This window comes from Mesoplodon densirostris, chromosome X (genome assembly GCF_025265405.1).
Source record: "Mesoplodon densirostris isolate mMesDen1 chromosome X, mMesDen1 primary haplotype, whole genome shotgun sequence".
NCBI classification, from domain to species: domain Eukaryota; kingdom Metazoa; phylum Chordata; class Mammalia; order Artiodactyla; family Ziphiidae; genus Mesoplodon; species Mesoplodon densirostris.
In genome coordinates, this window is record NC_082681.1 from 108,530,150 (window position 1) to 108,551,188 (window position 21,039).

The 21,039-nt window shown below is 36.1% G+C and overlaps 1 protein-coding gene across 1 annotated transcript in view; it reads left to right on the forward strand.

Moving 5' to 3' along the window:
* Positions 1 to 21,039, forward strand: part of DMD (dystrophin) — a 1,698,782-nt gene that overhangs the window by 102,938 nt on the left and 1,574,805 nt on the right. Inside the window, exons 3-4 of the mRNA XM_060087208.1 lie at positions 14,249 to 14,430; positions 15,670 to 15,801. Of these exons, the coding sequence (XP_059943191.1) occupies positions 14,249 to 14,430; positions 15,670 to 15,801 (314 nt within the window). The remainder of the gene's footprint in view (positions 1 to 14,248; positions 14,431 to 15,669; positions 15,802 to 21,039) is intronic.

The following is a 21,039-nucleotide window of genomic DNA, read 5'->3' on the forward strand; positions in this document are numbered from 1 at the left end:
GGATTGGCTGAGAATTTCCATTTAATTGACTGTTACCCACCAGCTTCTGTGCATTTGTTTTCAGGCACTATCAGAATGTTTGGTCTTAACACCACAGAGTCCCCACTCCTATTTAATTCCCCCCCAAAAGTCTCGCAACGGTAGCACATTTGTGGAAGGCAATTATTTTTTTTTATATACAATGAAGCAGTAAGAACTAAGTGGTAGGGATAAATTGGTAGGTGGTAAATTGAGGATTTTGAAATCATTTATTTTAATTTTGCTTCCCCATTAGAATCAAAGTTCCTTGAGAACAGATCTCTGGGCTTATTTATTTACCACTGTATCCACAAAGACTACGATATATATCTATGTCCTCAAAAACTAAGCTGGTACAAAGTAATAACTCAGCAAACATTTGTTAAAAATAGTTTTCAGTGTCTCATATTGTCAATCCGATACTTTTCAGAATCAGTAACATCACTTCTAGCTACCATTATTTATTTTATTGAATACACAATGTATATTTGCATAGGTATCTTTAGCATTGTTTGGTCAATGGCCAGAAAGCTGAACTAGTTTTCAGTGTATCTGAAATCTCCTGTAAGCACCTGATTTTTTGTTTTTGTTTTTCCCTGTTAGACCCTAGGTAAGCGTTATGCATTTTTTTTTTTTTTTTTTTTTTTTTTTTTTTTTTTTGGTTATACGCGGGCCTCTCACTGCTGTGGCATCTCCCGTTGCGGAGCACAGGCTCCGGATGCGCAGACTCAGCAGCCATGGCTCACGGGCCCAGCCGCTCCGCGGCCTGTGGGATCTTCCCGGACCGGGGCACAAACCCGTGTCCCTTGCATCGGCAGGTGGACTCCCAACCACTGCGCCACCAGGGAAGCCCAGCATTATGCATTTTGAGCACTGTTTTCTACTTCTACCAAGATTACAGTCATAGTTTTCTGCTAGGTATACCATAAGCACCTTGACAGGAATAACTGGATGTTTAAAAGATAAAATTGTTTAGTCTTTCTCAAGTATAAATAAAAGCCTGTAGTTTTTATCATTAATTTTATCATGAGACTGAATCATCTTCATTAATAAAAATTATTTTCATTACTATATTTTAAAGCCCTTTAATGAGAAGCATTGTTATTAGATGATAAAAGCAACTTGGATCAGTGAGTGAAATGCTAAAATTATGGAACGGCTTAATTAAAGGGTACTTAATTTAGTGAGGGCAGAACATGTATTGTAGAATATTAAAGAATTTAACTGAAGGGGACCTGTGTGAGTTATTTTCTTACTAGAATGCTGTACAGCCATTGTGCACAATGACTTGTAAATGGAAAGTGCATGTATGTAGAATGTAGTGCTGGATGAAAAATATTAAAATTGAAAATAACAATCTAGCGCTTTAATGAATTAGTCCATTGCTGTGATATCACCTGCAATTTACAAATTCTAGTGCTTAGAGATCAGATGACATTATGACATTGTCTCTTCATTTATAGACCTCAGGTGTAAACCTACTCTGCTTCCAGCAGTAAGTTCTTTAGAATTTCACATCTGTGCGTTTGGTTATTTTAGCAAACACAGGATTTTTTATTGTGTTTACAAATATGTGTTCACATTTTCATATTTAGAGTTATCTCACCATGTCTGGTTTTGGACCACAAGTTTCTTCTTTCCAGTTCACCCATTCTCCTTTTCTTACAGCGAATTTATTTATTGTTTTGTTCCTAATACAGATTTTGTAGGAACTGATCCAGGTTTATTCTGATCGTGGTTTCTACATGGCATCCTTCTTAATTTTGTTATAAAGCTCTTAAAAGTCTGACCAAACTTTGTGAGTGCACGTTTATAAATCTCTTATCTTTGAAATCTTGCTTCTTTCTGATTACACATGATATACATTATAATCCAGTATTTCAGTTCCTGCCTTTCTCCTGGCAGAAAACTGACCTGAGGGTTAGACAGTGGAGGCTCCTGTTTAGATTTCCCAGAGGTATTTCAAGGTTCTGTCTGGCAGCTGGCTAATCACACTTTCTGGAGGTTGATTGCCCAAGATAAGAACAGTTTTGTTGAAAACACCAGTTTCTTAACAAACTCATTCGTATTGACTTTTTGGGAATGAGGGCATACTAAAAGAAAACTTTGTGCAACTTTGATTTTATTGTCTCTGTTTGATCTTTACAGATACTTTTACTATAGAATATAGTATCTAATTATAAAATTAGTGAGTGTGGAATATTGTGGAAGATATAGATAGGATGAAAGAGAAAAAGTAAATTATTTTCAATCCCACCAGCATACCCATTTCACTAATGTCTTAAAGTATGTTCCCCTAGCCTTTTCCATAAAAATTTTTATTATATTCTATGTAAATTATACATCTTTATCTCTGATGTTACTTTATAAAGAATTTATTTTTATATATTATCAAATATTCTTCAAAAGCAACATTTTGAATGGCTTTGTAGTACTCACATACAATTATTATTATTTTTTTTCATTTTAAAAAGTTTTATTGTCATCAAAGGTATGCATATACATAGTTCGAAGAGTCAAAGTTTTAAGACTTGAAACAAAAATCTAGCTGTCTTTTGTCCCAACCCTCTTCACCCACGATTCCCACAACCCAGGGTGGGAGTCTTTCCAGCTTCCAGTTTTCTAGCTGAAGCCTTTGATTTTGCCTCCATGGTTCTAAATAGAAAGCTTATCCTGCTTTGTCTTGATTTTTCAGATTTAAACATTATCCAGTGAATTCCTACAATGAAAGATGAGGATTTAGCTCTCATAACAGCTGCACACTTACTGCTTGCCTCCAACACACATTTCACCTTTCTCTAGCCTTCCAGTGTAGTTATATCCTCGTTTTTGGCATTGTAAATGTTTTAATCTGAGTAATGACATCTTCAGTTGTAAAAAAAATTTAAGTATCATTTTTGCTGACTTTTATATAATTTTGGCTTTTAGGTCCCTCTCCCATACAGTGGGCTCTTTTTACTCATTTTTTTAAAAATTAAGGTATTATTTATACAGAGTGAAATACATCCTTTTTAATGTGCAGTTCTGTGAGTTTTGACAAATGTATACAATTGTGTAATTGCCACAACAACCAGGATACAGAACAGTTTCATCATTTCAAAAAATTCCCCCATACTCATTTATAGTCAACCCTTCCCCCACTCCCAGCCCCTGGCATCCAGTGAACAGTTTTCTGGCCCCATAGTTATGCCTTTGCAAGATGGTCATATAAATGGAAACATCCAGGGACTTCTCTGGTGGTTCAGTGGTTAAGAATCCGCCTTCCAATGCATGGGACGCGAGTTTGATCCTGGTTGGGGAATTAAGATTCCACATGCCCACATTCCCCTGTGCTGCAAAAAAGACCCAGCACAGCCAAAATTAAAATAAATAAATAAATAAACAAAAAAAAAAACCATCCAGTGTAAAGTCTTTTATTTATTTATTTGGCTGTGCAGCAGGATTGTGTGATCTTAGTTCCCTGACCAGTGATCAAACCCGGGCCCCCTGCAGTGGAAGCACAGAGTTCTAACCACTGGCCCTCCAGAGAATTCCCCAGTATGTAGTCATTTTTTTTGTTGAATTTTTGAATTTAATATAATTAAATTTTTTTATACAGCCGGTTCTTATTAGTCATCAGTTTTATACACATCAGTGTATACATGTCAATCCCAATCACCCAATACAGCACACCACCATCCCCACCTCACTGCGGCTTTACCCCGTTGGTATCCATACATTTGTTGTCTACATGTGTGTGTCAACCTCTGCCCTGTAAACCGGTTCATCTGTACCATTTTTCTAGGTTCCACATACATGAGTTAATATACGGTATTTGTTTTTCTCTTTCTGACTTACTTCACTCTGTATGACAGTCTTTACATCCATCCACGTCTCAACAAATGACCCAATTTTGTTCCTTTTAATGGCTGAGTAGTATTCCATTGTATATATGTACCACATGTTCTTTAAGCATTCGTCTGTCGATGGGCATTTAGGGTGCTTCCATGACCTGGCTATTGTAAATAGTGCTGCAGTGAACATTAGGGTACATGTGTCTTTTTGAATTATGGTTTTCTTTGGGTATATGCCCAGTAGTGGGATTGCTGGATCATATATGGTAATTCTATTTTTAGTTTTTTAAGGAACCTCCATACTGTTCTCCATAGTGGCTGTATCAATTTGTATTCCCACCAGCAGTGCAAGAGGGTTCCCTTTTCTCCACACCCTCTCCAGCATTTACTGTTTGTAGATTTTTTGATGATGCCCATTCTAACTGGTGTGAGGTGATACCTCATTGTAGTTTTGATTTGCATTTCCCTAATAATTAGTGATATTGAGCATCTTTTCTTGTGCTTCTTGGCCATCTGTATGTCTTCTTTGTAGAAATATCTATTTAGGTCTTCTGCCCATTTTTGGATTGCATTGCTTGTTTTTTTTAATATTGAGCTGCATGAGCTGTTTATATATTTTGGAGATTAATCCTTTGTCCACTGATTCGTTTGCAAATATTTTCTCCCATTCTGAGGGTTGTCTTTTCGTCTTGTTTATGGTTTCCTTTGTTGCGCAAAAGCTTTGAAGTTTCATTAGGCCCCATTTGTTTATTTTTGTTTTTATTTCCATTACTCTAGGAGATGGATCAAAAAAGATGTTGCTGTGATTTATGTCAAAGAATGTTCTTCCTATGTTTTCCTCTAAGAGTTTTCTAGTGTCCAGTCTTACATTTAGGTCTCTAATCCATTTTGAGTTTATTTTTGTGTATGGTGTTAGGGAGTGTTCTAATTTCATTCTTTTACATGCAGCTGTCCAGCTTTCCCAACAGCAATTATTGAATAGATTGTCTTTTCTCTGTTGTACATCCTTGCCTCCTTTGTCATAGATTAGTTGACCATAGGTGCATGGGTTCATCTCTGGGCTTTCTATCTTGTTCCATTGATCTATGTTTCTGTTTTTGTGGCAGTACCACATTGTCTTGATTACTGTAGCTTTGTAGTATAGTCTGAAGTCAGGGAGTCTAATTCCTCCAGCTACATTTTTTCCCCTCGAGACTGCTTTGGCTATTTGGGGTCTTTTGTGTCTCCATACAAATTTTAAGATTTTTTGCTCTGGTTTCGTAAAATATGCCATTGGAAATTTGATAGGGATTGCATTGAATCTTTAGATTGCTTTGGGTAGTATAGTCATTTTCACAATATTGATTCTTCCAATCCAAGAGCATGGCATATCTCTCCATCTGTTGGTATCATCTTTAATTTCATTCATCAGTGTCTTATAGTTTTCTGCATACAGGTCTTTTGTCTCCTTAGGTAGGTTTATTCCTGGGTATTTTATTCTTTTTGTTGCAGTGGTTAATGGGAGTTTTTCCTTAATTTCTCTTTCAGATTTTTCATCATTAGTGTATAGGAATGCAAGAGATATCTGTGCATTAATTTTGTATCCTGCAACTTTACCAGATTCATTAATTAGCTCTAGTAGTTTTCGGGTGACATCTTTAGGATTCGCTATGTATAGTATCATGTTATCTGAAAACAGTGACAGTTTTACTTCTTCTTTTCCAATTTGTATTCTTTTATTTCCTTCTCTTCTCTGATTGCCCTGGCTAGGACTTCCAAAACTGTGTTGAATAATAGTGGTGAGAGTGGACAAGCTTGTCTTCTTCCTGATTTTAGAGGAAATGTTTTCAGTTTTTCACCATTGAGAATGGTGTTGGCTGTGGGTTTGTCGTATATGGCCTTTATTATGTTGAGGTAGGTTCCCTCTATGCCCACTTTCTGGAGAGTTTTTATCATAAATGGGTGTTGAATTTTGTCAGAAGCTTTTTCTGCATCTGTTGAGATGATCATATGGTTTTTATTCTTCAGTTTGTTAATATGGTGTATCACCTTGATTGATTTGGGTATATTGAAGAATCCTTATATTCCTGGGATAAATCTCACTTGATCATGTTGTATGATCCTTTTAATGTGTTGTTAAGTTCTGTTTTCTAGTATTTTGTTGAGGATTTTTGCATCTATATTCATCAGTGATGTTGGTCTGTAATTTTCTTTCTTTTTCGTAGCTTAGTCTGGTTTTGGTATCAGGGTGATGGTGGCCTCATAGAATGAGTTTGGGAGTGTTCCTTCCTCTGCAAATTTTGGAAGAGTTTGAGAAGGATGTGTGTTAGCTCTTCTCTAAATGTTTGATAGAATTCACCTGTGAAGCCATCTTGTCCTGGACTTTTGTTTGTTGGAAGGTTTTTTTTTTGTTTTTTTTTTTTTTGCGGTACACGGGCCTCTCACTGTTCTGTCCTCTCCCATTGCGGAGCACAGGCTCTGGACACGCAGGCTCCACGGCAATGGCTCACGGGCCCAGCCGCTCCACGGCATGGGGGATCTTCCCGGACTAAGGCACGAAACCATGTCCCCTGCATTGGCAGGCGGACTCTCAACCACTGTGCCACCAGGGAAGCCCTGTTGGAAGATTTTTAATCACAGTTTCAATTTCATTACTTGTGCTTGCTCTGTTCATATTTTCTGTTTCTTCCTGGGTCAGTCTTGGAAGGTTATACCTTTCTAAGAAATTGTCCATTTCTTCCAGGTTGTCCATTTTATTGGCATAGAGTTGCTTGTAGTAGTCTCTTAGGATGCTTTGTATTTCTTCAGTGTCTGTTGTAACTTCTTTTTCATTTCTAATTTTATTGATTTGAGTCCTCTCCCTCTTTTTCTTGATGAGTCTGGCTAATGGTTTATCAATTTTGTTTATCTTCTCAAAGAACCAGCTTTTAGTTTTATTGATCTTTGCTATTGTTTTCTTTGTTTCTATTTCATTTATTTCTGCTCTGATCTTTATGATTTCTTTCCTTCTGCTAACTTTAGGTTTTGTTTGTTCTTCTTTCTCTAGTTCCTTTAAGTGTAAGGTTAGATTGTTTATTTGAGGTGTTTCTTGTTTCTTGAGGTAAGCTTGTATAGCTATAAACTTGCCTCTTAGGAACTGCGTTTGCTGCATCCCATAGGTTTTGCAACGTTGTGTTTTCCTTGTCATTTGTCTCTAGGTATTTTTTGATTTCATCTTTGATTTCTTCGGTGATCTCCTGTTTATTTTGTAAAGTGTTGTTTAGCCTCCATGTGTTTGTGTTTTTATGGGTTTTTTCCCCATACTTGATTTCGAATCTCATAGCATTGTGGTCAGAAAAGATGCTTGATATGATTTCAATTTTCATAACTTTACTGAGGCTTGATTTGTGACCCAAGATGTGATCTATCCTGGAGAATGTTCCATGCGCACTTGAGAAGAAAGTGTAATCTGCTGTTTTTGGTTGGAATGTCCTATAAATATCAATTAAATCTATCCGGTCTATTGTGTCATTTAAAGCTTTTGTTTCCTTATTTATGTTCATTTTGGATGATCTGTCCATTGGTGTAAGTGAGGTGTTAAAGTCCCCCACTATTATTGTGTTACTGTCAATTTCCTCTTTTATACCTGTTAGCAGTTGCTTTATGTATTGAGGTGCTCCTATGTTATGTGCATATATATTAATAATTGTTCTTCTTGGATTGATCCCTTGATCATTATGTAGTGTCCTTCCTTGTCTCTTGTAACATTCTTTATTTTAAAGTCTATTTTGTCTGATATGAGTATTGCTACTCCAGCTTTCTTTTGATTTCCATTTGCATGGAATATCTTTTTCCATCCCTTCTCTTTCAGTCTGTATGTGTCCCTAGGTCTGAAGTGGGTTTCTTGTAGACAGCATATATATGTGTCTTGTTTTTGTATCCATTCAGCAAGCCTGTGTCTTTTGGTTGGAGCATTTAATGCATTCACGTTTCAGGTAATTATCCATATGTATATTCCTGTGACCATTTTCTTAATTATTTTGTGTTTGTTTTTGTAGGTCCTTTTCTTTTCTTGTGTTTCCCACTTAGAGAAGTTCCTTAAGCATTTGTTGTAGCACTGGTTTGGTGGTGCTGAATTATCTTAGCTTTTGCTTGTCTGTAAAACTTTTGATTTCTCCATCGAATCTGAATGAGATCCTTGCCAGGTAGAGTAATCTTGGTTGTAGGTTCTTCCCTTTCATCGCTTTAAGGGTATCATGCCACTCCCTTCTGGCTTGTAGAGTTTCTGCTGAGAAATCAGCTGTTAACCTTATGGGTGTTCCTTTGTGTGTTATTTGTCATTTTTCCCTTGCTTCTATCAGTAATTTTTCTTTGTTTTTAGGGTTTTTTGTTTGTTTGTTTGTTTTTGTTGTTTTTAGTTTTTGCCAGTTTGATTACTATGTGTCTCGGTGTGTTTCTCCTTGGGTTTATCATGTATGGGACTCTCTGCACTTTCTGAACTTGGGCGGCTGTTTCCTTTCCCATGTTAGGGAAGTTTTCGACTATAATCTATTCAAATATTTTCTCAGGTCCTTTCTTTCTCTCTTCTCTGGGACCCCTATAATGCGAATGCTGTTGCTGTTAATGTTGTCCCAGAGGTCTCTTAGGCTGTCTTCATTTCTTTTCATTCTTTTTTCTTCATTCTGTTCTGCACCCGTGAATTCCACCATTCTGTCTTCCAGGTCACTTATCCGTTCTTCTGCCTCAGTTATTCTGCTATTGATTCCTCCTAGTGTAGTTTTCATTTCAGTTATTGTATTGTTCATCTCTGTTTGTTTGTTCTTTAATTCTTTAGGTCTTTGTTAAACATTTCTTGCATCTTCTCGATCTTTGGGTCCATTCTTTTTCCGAGGTCCTGGATCATCTTCACTATCATTATTCTGAATTCTTTTTCTGGAAGGTTGCCTATCTCCACTTCATTTCGTTGTTTTTCTGGGGTTTTATCTTGTTCCTTCATCTGGTACATAGCCCTCTGCCTTTTCATCTTGTCTATCTTTCTATGAATGTGGTTTTTGTTCCATAGGCTGCAGGATTGTAGGTCTTTTTGCTTCTGCTGTGTGCCCTCTGGTGGATGAGGGTGTCTAAGAGGCTTGTGCTAGTTTCCTGATGGGAGGGACTGGTGGTGGGTATAGATGACTGTTTCTCTGGTGGGCAGAGCTCAGTAAAACTTTAATCTGCTTGACTGCTGATGGGTGGGGCTGGGTTCCCTCCCTGTCCGTTGTTTGGCCTGAGGCAACCCAACACTGGAGCCTACCTGGGCTGTTTGCTGGGGCTGATGGCAGACTGTGGGAGGGGTCATGCCAAGGAGTACTCCCCAGAACTTCTGATGTCAGTGTCCTTGTCCCCACAGTGAGCCACAGCCACCCCCCACCTTTGCAGGAGACCCTCCCATACTACTCCTTCCTCTGGGTTGTTATGAGCACACTACTTTGTGTGTGCCCTCCACGAGTGGAGTCTCTGTTTCCCCCAGTCCTGTCGAAGTCCTGCAGTTACATCCCACTAGCCTTCAAAGTGTGATTCTGTAGGAATTCCTCCTCCCGTTGCCGGACCCTCAGGTTGGGAAGCCTGACGTGGGGCTCAGAACCTTCACTCCAGTGGGTGGACTTCTGTGGTATAAGTGTTCTCCAGTCTGTGAGTCACCCACGCAGCAGTTATGGGATTTGATTTTACTGTGATTGCACCCCTCCTACCGTCTCATTGTGGCTTCTCCTTTGTCTTTGAATGTGGGGCATCTCTTCTGGTGAGTTCCAGTGTTTTCCTGTCGATCATTGTCCAGCAGGTAGTTGTGATTCTGGTGTTTTCGCAAGAGGGAGTGAGAGCACGTCCTTCTACTCAGCCATCTTGGTTCAGGGCTCAGTATGTCCACATACAATTACATATTTGATCCTTTCTAATTTTAGTTTTCTCTCAAGCAATTTGGAATGGTCTGAATTTTTTTTCTTTTTTGTGTGATAAATATTTCTTTTCTAATTGTAAAGAGGGCTTAAATTTCACATTGTTTATATAAATCTTCTTTTAAATTTCTGATTATTTCCTTGTGATGGATTCCTAGGAGGAAAATTACTGGGTCATTGAATATGATTGTTTTTAGATATAGCCAAAATGTTTTTCGTAACGTTGGAACCAACTGATACTCTTCCAGCAAAGTAGGAGTTTGGCCAAATTGCTGACACTTCTGCAACATTGATTGTTATCCTTTTGTCATTCTTTGATAATTTGATAGGCAATGGAGTATAGTTAATCACTTCCATCTTTATTTAATTTGCATTTCTTTGATTACTGCTGAAATTGCATTTTTATGTGTATTTACTCTTGTTATACCTCACTTATTAGAAATAGAAATCACTACTACTTTGGAGAGTGTAGGTGATGTTTGGTAATGGAACCACATGGATCACAGGGTCATCATTTAGATAATGACTTTGAGATACTTGGTTTTCAAATGCAGTAAGATAGCATTCTGTGAAAAAATGGAGGTAAGGTACTGAGAAGTATGATGCACTGACTGGGTTCTAATTCTGACTTGAACTAGCTTTTGAACTTGCCATCAAACTGCTGTGGGCTTCAACTTCTTTGAAAAATATGCAATTTCCCTAAATGGTTTATTTGTTCCACTATAGCCCTCAATATTAAAATTCTGGTGACTATAGAAACACTCATCAGAATCAGTGTTATTGTTCATAAAATAACATTTTCTGGCAGTATTATGAGTTCTCAACATTTCCATCCTGAACTGGTTTCAAAGATTGGGTTAGAAATTATTAATTTAAACTTTTGTGGCAATCAACCCATTATATAATAAGGTTTTTAGTGCAAAGATAACTTTCATATAGTTTTAAGTTCTTATTTTGGGGGTTCACCCACTTCTTTTATTTTGTGTATTTTAATGTCTTATAATAAAAAAAAAAGGAAATCACATCCCATCATTCTCACTTTCCTCAAATTCTTAGGTTTGGTGGGGAAACCCAGGGGTCAAGAGATTTATGAACAGTCAGACTTCGGAGTAGGTTGATGTCATCTTTAGAAGCATGGTTGGTTACTCAGGTGAGACCACTGTTAATTGGTTTGCATTCAGAATTTTGGTCATTGGAGCAAGTCCACTTCTGATTGGCAGACTTTCAGAAGGGAGGGGTTGATGTTGGTTGGCTTGCAGAAGCATGATCAAGACCATGTAGGCAGGTAATTGCTAATTGATTAAATGAGATTGAAACTTGTGTTGGTGGCTACTTGTTACCATGGCTACAGAACAAGCAGTTTCCTCCTTCAATCCTCCTTCTTCCATTTCATTTTCAGTTTATTAATCTTTGTACCCCCAGGATTTAGGACTGGATTTTGTATATAGGCATTCGCAAAGACTGTGGAGTAAATGATCTGAAATTGAATGAAGTTATTTTGGGGATGTCTTAGATTTTCTATTATGCATCCCCTTGTTTTCATTACACAGCCTATTTTAGTTCTCTGACACCTCCTATCTGGATTGGGTCCCAGCCTCCTACTTGCCTCTAGTTTTTTTCTCCTTTGTTCCATTCTGTGCTTAATGGCTTTACTTTACAAAAATTTTAATGGTGTTACAGTCTTGATCAAAAGTAGTTAGTTACTCTCCAACCTATTGAACTAAGGCCAAATTGACTACTTTGCTATTGATGATCCCTTAGTGTTCTGCATACAAGCTTCCCATTTTTTCCTATTAATCACTATTCTCAACTCTGTGGCTAAGACACCCAAAGGCGCTCTTCCCAGAGCATGTCTAATCTGTCCCTACCTCTGTACTTTTACTCATGCTTTTCTACTGCCTAGAATACCTTTCTCCATTTCATTAGGTTTTCCCCTAATGAAACCCTATACAAATTTATTTCGGTTTTCTATTTATAAAGAATTTTCTGATCCTCCAGTAATGTATACTTTCTTCCTTTTTCTGAACATATTAAAGCACTGGCTGTGCCAATTAGAGGAACACATTTTAAATTCTCTTTAGCAGTGCAATTATTTTGTTCTTCTTATTTTATTATTCCAAACTGTAAGCAGAATCCATGGATTCTCTATCTTGTTAATCTCCTGGATAATCTATTAAAATATTTAAAATTTAATAGGCCTTTAGTAAATATATTTGGAAGGAATTCAACATATTTTAGAATATCTAATTTCCTTTTTGTAAAAAGAAAAAGAAATACTGGATTCTACTTACTGGTACAGCTGAATCCTGTACAACTTCTGAGGTGGGATGGTAATAGATTGGGGCAAAAATATCAATAGTTTGATCAAATAGTGATTGTAGTGATTGATATTTATGAATATTCATGTTCATCCGAAAGGTGTTTTATGTAGATAAAATATGCTAAAATTTTTGACATTTGCTTGGGGCAATAGAAATAATGCTAGATCTATTTTTACCTTTATTTATTTTGATCATGGTTTGCATTTGAGGCCAGACATATATATGCCCATGTCTAATATAGCAGTAAATAGTCATGGAACTTTCTATTTACACAGACAACCTTTTAAAATTCAGTGCCTTTCTCACAGCATGGTTTTATTTAATGCACTAAAAAATAAACAATTCTAAATTTTGCTCATTACAGATAAAACTGACTAGTTACTAGTGAGAAGGAAGAAAACATTCTAGAGTTTCAAAAACATATTGTGAAGAAGTATAGTATCTGCCATACAATGAACACTTGAAAAACAATTATCAAATGAAAGGTAGATTTTAGAATTTCAATGCTAAGTTAGTAAGATTTGTTTTTTTAGAAAGGCAGTACTTATACACAAGGTATTCTTTAGTTCTTTCCTAAAAAGTATTTGCAAAAAATTATCTTCACCATCTGTTGGCTAATAATTAAATTATAATAGGGAGCAGAGAATATGTATTAAATATCAATAACTTTGTACCTTTAAGCGTTATGCATTTAAGTGTCCAATAAGTATCTTTTGAAAACAAGTAAGCAAAGCAATGAAGCAGGAGGTAGTATAAGAGCGTGCTTCTGTGTCATTTTTTTCGACCCTTGTTACTCACAGTATGGTCTTCAAGTCAGCAGCTTCAGCATCACCTGGGAGCTTGCTGGAAATGCAGAGCCTCATGCTCCACCCCGACCTACTGAATCCGATTCTGATTTTAAAAAGATCCCCAGGTGATTCATATGCACATTAAAAATTAAGAAGGACTGTATTATACCATGGATAGAAGCAGACCAAGGAACATTAGCTAACTTTTTGCTTCTCTTTTTAAAAATACTTTAAAAGTAGTTGTTCTGATTAATCATGTTCCTGTGACTTGCGAAGGAATGGAGTTAAGTGACCTGTTCAACCTCCTTTTATGCTTGGGAACTTGACTCTTGTCTTTTTAACTTATAAACAGAACACCTGACCAGAATATACATATTTAACTTAAAACAGATCTTTTAATGCTAGCTGAGCTAGGATAAATTTATGGCAAGAACAATGCCTGGCACATTGCTGCTAAGTTGTCTTGGCCTCCTGCCAGGATTTATGTTTAACACTTCTGGGATTAATGGTACTCTTCACATAAAGGATTGTTATTGCATTTGGTTCCCTGGAATGAGCACAGTGGGTAAATTGTAATGCCAAGTAGCAAAAGAAGCTTTTGAAGGAGCTGCCACTTATTATATGTGTTATTATGAATTATTATTGACTTTAAATGCTGGGTTTCTTTCATTCCCTAGATGTGGCAAAGGACATAATGTCAGATTAACTTTATGTGAAGGACTTTTAAATTTATCTCTAATGTCTAAGAAAGAAAGTGATATCTGACTTTAACAGATGCACCATAATGTAAAGAAATATTTTTAATATAGTTAAGGAATATTACAAATCATTATGCTTATGGTATATAGTTGTTTTATTTTATTTTGATTGTAGAAATACATGGTTCATTTCAACACAGAGACATTAATTTGCTCTTTACATGCTTACTCACCAGCAAAAATTTGATTAGGAGGTGCAAGCTTTCTTTACTGGAAGCCAGGGCATTAAGCTCTTTGGTGTAATTGTTTAATTACCAGTGCACCATTTTAATTGACATGCTATTATAACTTTCCATTGAAAGGAAGATGCAATCTTTTATTTTTGTTTCTTATCTAATGAAAACCACTCTCTTAGATGGGCTAGTTTGGCAATTTGACTTAGGAAAAAGTATTGCGGAATGAAGTTTTTATGTGAACAAGGAAAAGAAATTAACTTTAGTGCTCATCTCATTGGTCTGCCAAATTGGAAGGACATTTTAGGTCTGATTACCACGTTCTAATTAGTCTCTGGAGGACATTCATGGACAATCGAGTGCTCATTAATCTGTCTTCTCCCTGTAACATTGATTTGTTCATTCCCCTTTTAGACACTCAGATATAGAAACCAAAAATTGATGTGTGGTGTTAATGTGCTTACAGATGTTGCCACCACTTATCCAGATAAGAAGTCCATCTTAATGTACGTCACATCACTCTTCCAAGTTTTGCCTCAACAAGTGAGCATCGAAGCCATCCAGGAGGTGGAGATGTTGCCAAGGCCATCAAAAGTTACTAGAGAAGAACATTTTCAATTACACCATCAAATGCACTATTCTCAACAGGTAAAAGATCGAAAGAATAGCTAATATCAATGATATTTTCTGTTTTATATGGATTTTTAGATATCATACACACATATCTATATTGTCTATGGATGGATACACATATATGTATATATATAGCATAGTATATATATATACGTATATATATTCACACACACATGTACAAAAATAATGTATATATAGCTTTGTGTGTGTGTGTCTGTGTGTGTGTGTATTTGGAGAGAGAGAGAGAGGGAGAGAGAGGGAGAGGACTCTGTAAACCTAAATTTCATCTGATATCATGGACAATAATGTTGTTTTCAAGGCACATTGTTAAAATACTCTGGTATTGATATGCATCATGTTATAGGAATATGGGACACAGAATACATTGCATTTCCATTGTGTAAAGTGAAATAAAATAAAAGATAGACTCATAAACACATTAAACTTTCCATCAACTAGAGCAAAAAGCAAGGAACTAGACCAAGAGCAGAGGTAAGTACTCTGTTTAATAATGTTTTCTTATTTTTAGTGGCAACTTGCTGTTGTAGTAACAAATTTTGCATACTCAAGGTAATATTTTTGATAAGATAAAATGAGTTTAAAATAGTTTAAATAAAAATTAAATAGAGAATACATATGATGAAGACTTTTATGATGTTGTACAGAATCCAGTGGGATTCTTCTGTTACATTGCTAGAGCTTCTTCCCAACGGTGTATATTTATTAGGGTGTTTTTTTTCTTAACTTTCTTTGAAACAAACAATGATGAAAAAGCCTTTAGCAAAATTTCTGCTGAAGGCGTGGAAAGCTCTCAGGCCTAATTTTCTCACTCTACTGAGCTAATTCTATATTTAGCTTATGAAAGCTTCAGTCCTTTCCAAGGTATTGACGTGATGAATTCTGGTTTTGTTTACTTTGGGTTCAGAGAAAATTGCTTTGGGTTGCTTGTTTTTGCCAGTTTGAAGAGCAGCATCCCATATTAGTGCTGGAGGTGTGTCAGGATGGAATCTTTATGGTTAAATTCCATCCTCCTCTCTTCCCTGACTACCTGTTCTCCAACATGACATTGAGCACCACAATTCTTGGAGTGTACCAGTTTCTAATATCACTTATATATATTTAGGATTAAATTTTTCATCTCACTGTTTCCATTTAACATTCGTTTTTTTCTAGTGTGCTGGAAAGCAGTCCTTCCAGGGTTACTTATCATGTCTCCTCCTCCTCTCTGTCCTCCTCTCCCGAACCCTTCTGCAGATCACAGTCAGTCTAGCACAGGGCTATGAGCGAACTCCTTCCTCTCCTAAGCCTCGGTTCAAGAGCTATGCCTACACACAGGCTGCTTATGTCACCACCTCTGACCCCACACGGAGCCCATTTCCTTCACAGGTCTGTCAACATTTACTCTCTGTTCTCCAAACCAAAGAACTTCTTCACCCAAGATAACCTAACATGGTTTTTGTTTGTAGATAACCTAGCATGGTTTTTGTTTGTTTTGAATTTTGCAGTGCCTTTTTTTTCTCCACCATCAGGAGCCGTTTCATTGTTCTCAGTTGTATTAGATACTTCACATGATGCGGTTTTGTTATTGAGACCTCTCTAGGTTTAATGTATGTTGATTCTTCATGAATGGGGATTTTTATAATAGTGATTTGTACTTTCATTATATAATTACCTGTAAGATTAGTTTTTATAAAGGCTACCAACCAAAACACAAAGCTTATTAAAGAGAGGTCATTTAAAAGAATGGGAAAATGGATGAAATTTACTAGTCACATTACTTGGGGAGATTTTTCTAGATATCTGATACCTAAAGGAAATATATACTCTATATATTGCCCTTATTATATTTTCACTGTATAAGTATGTATTTATATTCTATTTAAGAAAAATATAACTGTAAGCTTCTTCATATGATAGATTTTAATTTTGCCAATTTAAACTTGATAGCAGGCTCTGTAGTATTTATACCAGAAAGTCACACTCAAACCAGGTCAGATTCTATGCACCATTCAATATTTTCCACATAATGAATCTTCTCAGTAGCGTTTTCCATCATTATTGCAGTGTTGTAGAAAACCTAAAAATACAAGAAATTATAGTCTTGTATATGTTAGAGCATGGGAATGGCATGTGCTAGAATTGCTGGATTTGCTAAAATTTCCTTTTAAAAGAAAATCTCATTTATTTTGCTTAGAAGAGCAATTTGAAGAATTCTTGCGGAAGTGACTTTTCTCAATGCTACACAATGAATGGGAATTTAGAAATTATCGTCTTGATCCCATCGGAGAAAAGTATACATTTTTGGAGACTCATCGATTTTTTTTTAAGATAGTGGTTGTATTTAATTAGTGATTTATTTGGCATAGTTAATTGATGCGTGAAAAATTTTAACACTGAAATCTTCCTCCAGGGGAACGTATTTCAGGGCAGAGTTATGCCCTTTATCCTTGGCTAGTTTTCTTGCAAAGTTGAACAAAGGAGATGAGTGAAAATGATTATGTGACTCAGCCTCATCTTCAATTAAATTCCCATCCACATTTTCACAAAGTTGTATAGTCTTGAACAAAAAACCTAATCAGTTTCTTCATTATCAGTAAATAAAAAGAATTCTGCCACACATTACTGAGTGTTAGCTGTATGCTATGTGTATACATTATATGAACTAATAAAATCCTTATAATGACTCTTAGAGGTGGGAGGTACTATTTTTTATCTCCATTTTAAGTTTAAGCATACCCACCCTTTCCTTGCTCCTCCTCCCTCTCCCTCCTACCCTCCTGACTCTCCCTGACTCTTTAGGCTTTTTTTTTTTTTTTTAAATCACCATCCTCCAGTTGAAACTTACAAGATTTAATACGTGTTGTACCTCCTAAAATAAAGAAGTCTTAGCCAAGACAAAGAGAGGAGTATTTTTCCCCCTTATTTTCACTTCACTGGGCTGCCTTTTCCAGAAGGTTTTCTCCAGTGCCTATTCTGGCAGCACATTTTTACCTCATTACCATCTCATTAAGGCATTGTTCAGGTATGACTCCTTAATGAAGTAATTATAAATGGACTTAATTTTGCTAGACTGTATTTGTTCACTCTCTCTTTATCTAAATATTACAAAATATGTAATATATCATAAAATATTGAGCAGTTCACATATCTATTTTAACTTAACATAAACCATTGAAATAAACCTATTGTTATCCTTTAGAAAAGAAGAAACATGAATCACAATTGGTGAGGAATGATATATGCTACCTGTTTCTAAAGGAAGCACATCAGAAGATGGTGTTACACATAGTTAGGTTTGATAAATTTGTGTCTTAACTATTTACTGAGAAAATTTTTTCTAAAGAGTTTCTCAGAGGGGCTGAGCCTGTACTGCCCCCTACAGGTTATATCTGATCCACTTCTAATGATCGGCCAGATTGGGTTCCATGAGAGGGTTTCATTCAAGTGTTTACTTGGTGGTCTATAAGTAAGGGTGCAGTTTTCCATAACAGAAGAGAGAGCCATGTGGGTGATTGTTCCCTATGGGAAACATAAAATGCCTAAATTATTGTAAAAGTTCCCAGTATCTTAGAAACATCAAGTATCCCCATCTGTCCCAACTTAGAAAATCTGATTTATAGTCATTGCAGTTTGTGAACGTGTTGAGGTGAAGTAATCTGACCTGTCTCAGGATCTCTGCCTATAAATCAGTTTTTCTCATAATTTACCAAGAAGCAATACTCTGGTATGAACCCTAAGTTTTCCTTCATTGTATCACTTAACTACCACCCATTCTTCAATGGAGGGCATCCTTTTTATAGTTACACTGAATTCCTATTTTTATGACTTGGATCATGCCTCTCATTCTACTCCTAATCTAATATCAAACATCCCCAATATCTTTTTCACTTTCCATTTCTCTCTTTCTCCTTGTACCTCATCCTAGCCAAAACTCCTGTAGGCACACCTCCTCTGTCCAAACACACCACTCCGTTTTATCTTGTTAATGTACTATTATGTGACATTTTCCTTCACAGACCATTTTTTGTAATCTATTCTTTTATACATTTGTTTATTCAGCAAATAATTATACTTGGTCACCAAATCCAATGTCTTTCATCACCTCTCAGGCTTTGTACTGTCACTGAAGTACTTCTCCTATAGCCTCTAGACTTACCAGCTCCTTCTCCACCTCTAACTGTCCTGTGTCTCTTTCATTATCTGGCTCTTCCAACTCCCTTAGCATAGGAGTCTCATGTGAGATCCTTTGACCTTCTTTTTTGTATACGCTCTCTGTTGTCAATATGGTTTAATCTCTTGACTTGAAGCTGTATGCTCATGATCATTGTATTTATGTTTTCACCACTTCCAGTCTCTCTTGAGTTACAGCCTCATTTTCAACTCTTTGGTATGTATCTATACCTTGATGTCCACTGATTTCTCAAACCTCCTATGTCCTGAAGTGAACCTTGTTTCATTGCTCACAAACCTGTTTTGTTGTCCTTTTTGTTTTGTAAATGGGGATGTTATTCAACAGTTTTTGAGACTTAAATATGTGACATACTCTTTTGCCTCTGTAGTGATCTGCTATTCAGTAATGAAATATGTATTATCAATTCTTTCTTCACAGCATTTCTCCATTAAGTTGTGTTCCCTCAGTATTCATAAATGCCCTCTGATTCAGGCTCTCACTACATGTCTTCTAGATTACAGAAATAGCTTTGCAATCAATATCACTCTTTTTAGCTTAGTCCCCTCTATATCATATTAGATTTTCTTATTAACAGCTTTAATAACATAATTCACAAAACTTTCTTCACTTCCTTTTGCCTTTATAATAACTCCACTCTCCCAAATTTCATCAGTAAGCTCCATGATCTATTAACAATTTATATTTTCATGCTTATTTCACACTAATCTATTTTATGTTTTCTTTACTCCAACCAAATTAAGTCACTTTCTCTCCTGCACAAGTGCCAAGCAATTTCTTATCTTAGCTTTTATGGTTCTCTCAGCCTAGAATGACTTATATCTCCTTTTCAAATTGGCCAATTTAATCCAAATTTCAAGGCCTAACCAATAAGTGGCAGAGCCTGAATTTAAGTTCATATTTATCTGACTCCAAGCCCATGTTAATTATACTAACTACCACTGAATTTTCTCTACTATGATTCTCACACATGGAGTAATATTAATTTATGTAATCATTTTACACTTATTTATTAATCACCTACTATATGCCAGGTATTATTATAGGATCAAAAGACACATTAGTAAACAAATACACAAAATAATTCCTGCCTTAATGGAGGACATGTGCTCATGGGAGAGTCATAGTATGAACAAGTATAAATAAGTAAAATAACATTTCAAATAATATGAAAATAACATGAATTAAGTAAAGTAAAATTTAGTAGTAAGTACAATAGTAAATGCTAAAAAGAAAAAATAAATAAAAGAGGAAGGTGGACTATGCAGTACATGGTGGAGAAAAGTTAAAATATCAGTTTGGGTGGTCAGAGAAGGATTCATTAAGAAAGTAAATATTGAGTAAAGACTGGAAAGAGGTATGGGTACCTTTGGGAAGATAAACCCATGAGGAAGAAACACAGATAGTACAAAAGCCCTGAGTTGTGGGGATATTTATTTGGACTATTCAAAGAAAGGTACAGGTTAGGGGCACAGTGCTAAGAGATGGTGTCTGAGCTGTAGTAGTGGACCAGATCACATAGGGTTTTGTAAGTAATGGTGAAGACTTAGGTTTTTATTACCAATGAGGTAGAAAGCTATTGGAGGAATGACATAAACTCACATTATTTCAACATGGCTGCTTTGTGGAGAATAGACCAAAGGAATAAGGATGGAAACAAGGAGACTAGATAGAATGTTATTGCAGTAATCCAGGCAGGATATGACAGAGGCTTGGATTTGGATTATTTCCCCCCCCCATTTTTTTTATTGTGGTCAAATACACATAATGTAAAAGTCAACGTTTTAACCATTTGTAAGTGTACAGTTCAGTGGTATTCAGTACATTCATAAAATTGTCTAACCATTACCAACATCTATCTCCAGAATTCTTTTCATCTTGCAAAATGGAAACCCTGTACCCATTAAAAAAAATAACTCCCCATGACTCCCTCCTTCCAGCTCCTGGTGAACCACCATTCTACTCTCTGTTTCTATGAGTTTGGCTTTTTTTTTTTTTTTTAAGATTCAACATATAATGAGATCATGCAATATTTGTCTTTCTGTATCTAGCTTATATCACTTAGCATGATGTCCTCCAGGTTCATCCATGTTGTCTCAAATGCAGAACTTCCTTCCTTTTTAAGGCTGAACAGTATTTTATTATATGTATATATGTGTTTGTGTGTATACATACACACACACACACACCACGTTTTCTTTATTCATCCATTGACCAACATTTAGGTTTGTTTTCATATTTTGGCTATTGTGAATAATGCTGCAGTGAACATGGGAGTGTAGATGTGTCTTTGGGATACTGTTTTCAGTTTCCTTTGAATGTGTACTGAGAAGTGGAATTGCTGGATCATATGGTAGTTCTATTTTTTAATGTTTGATAAATGTCCATATTGTTTTTCATAATGGTTCTATCAGTGAGAATGATGCATAGTATTT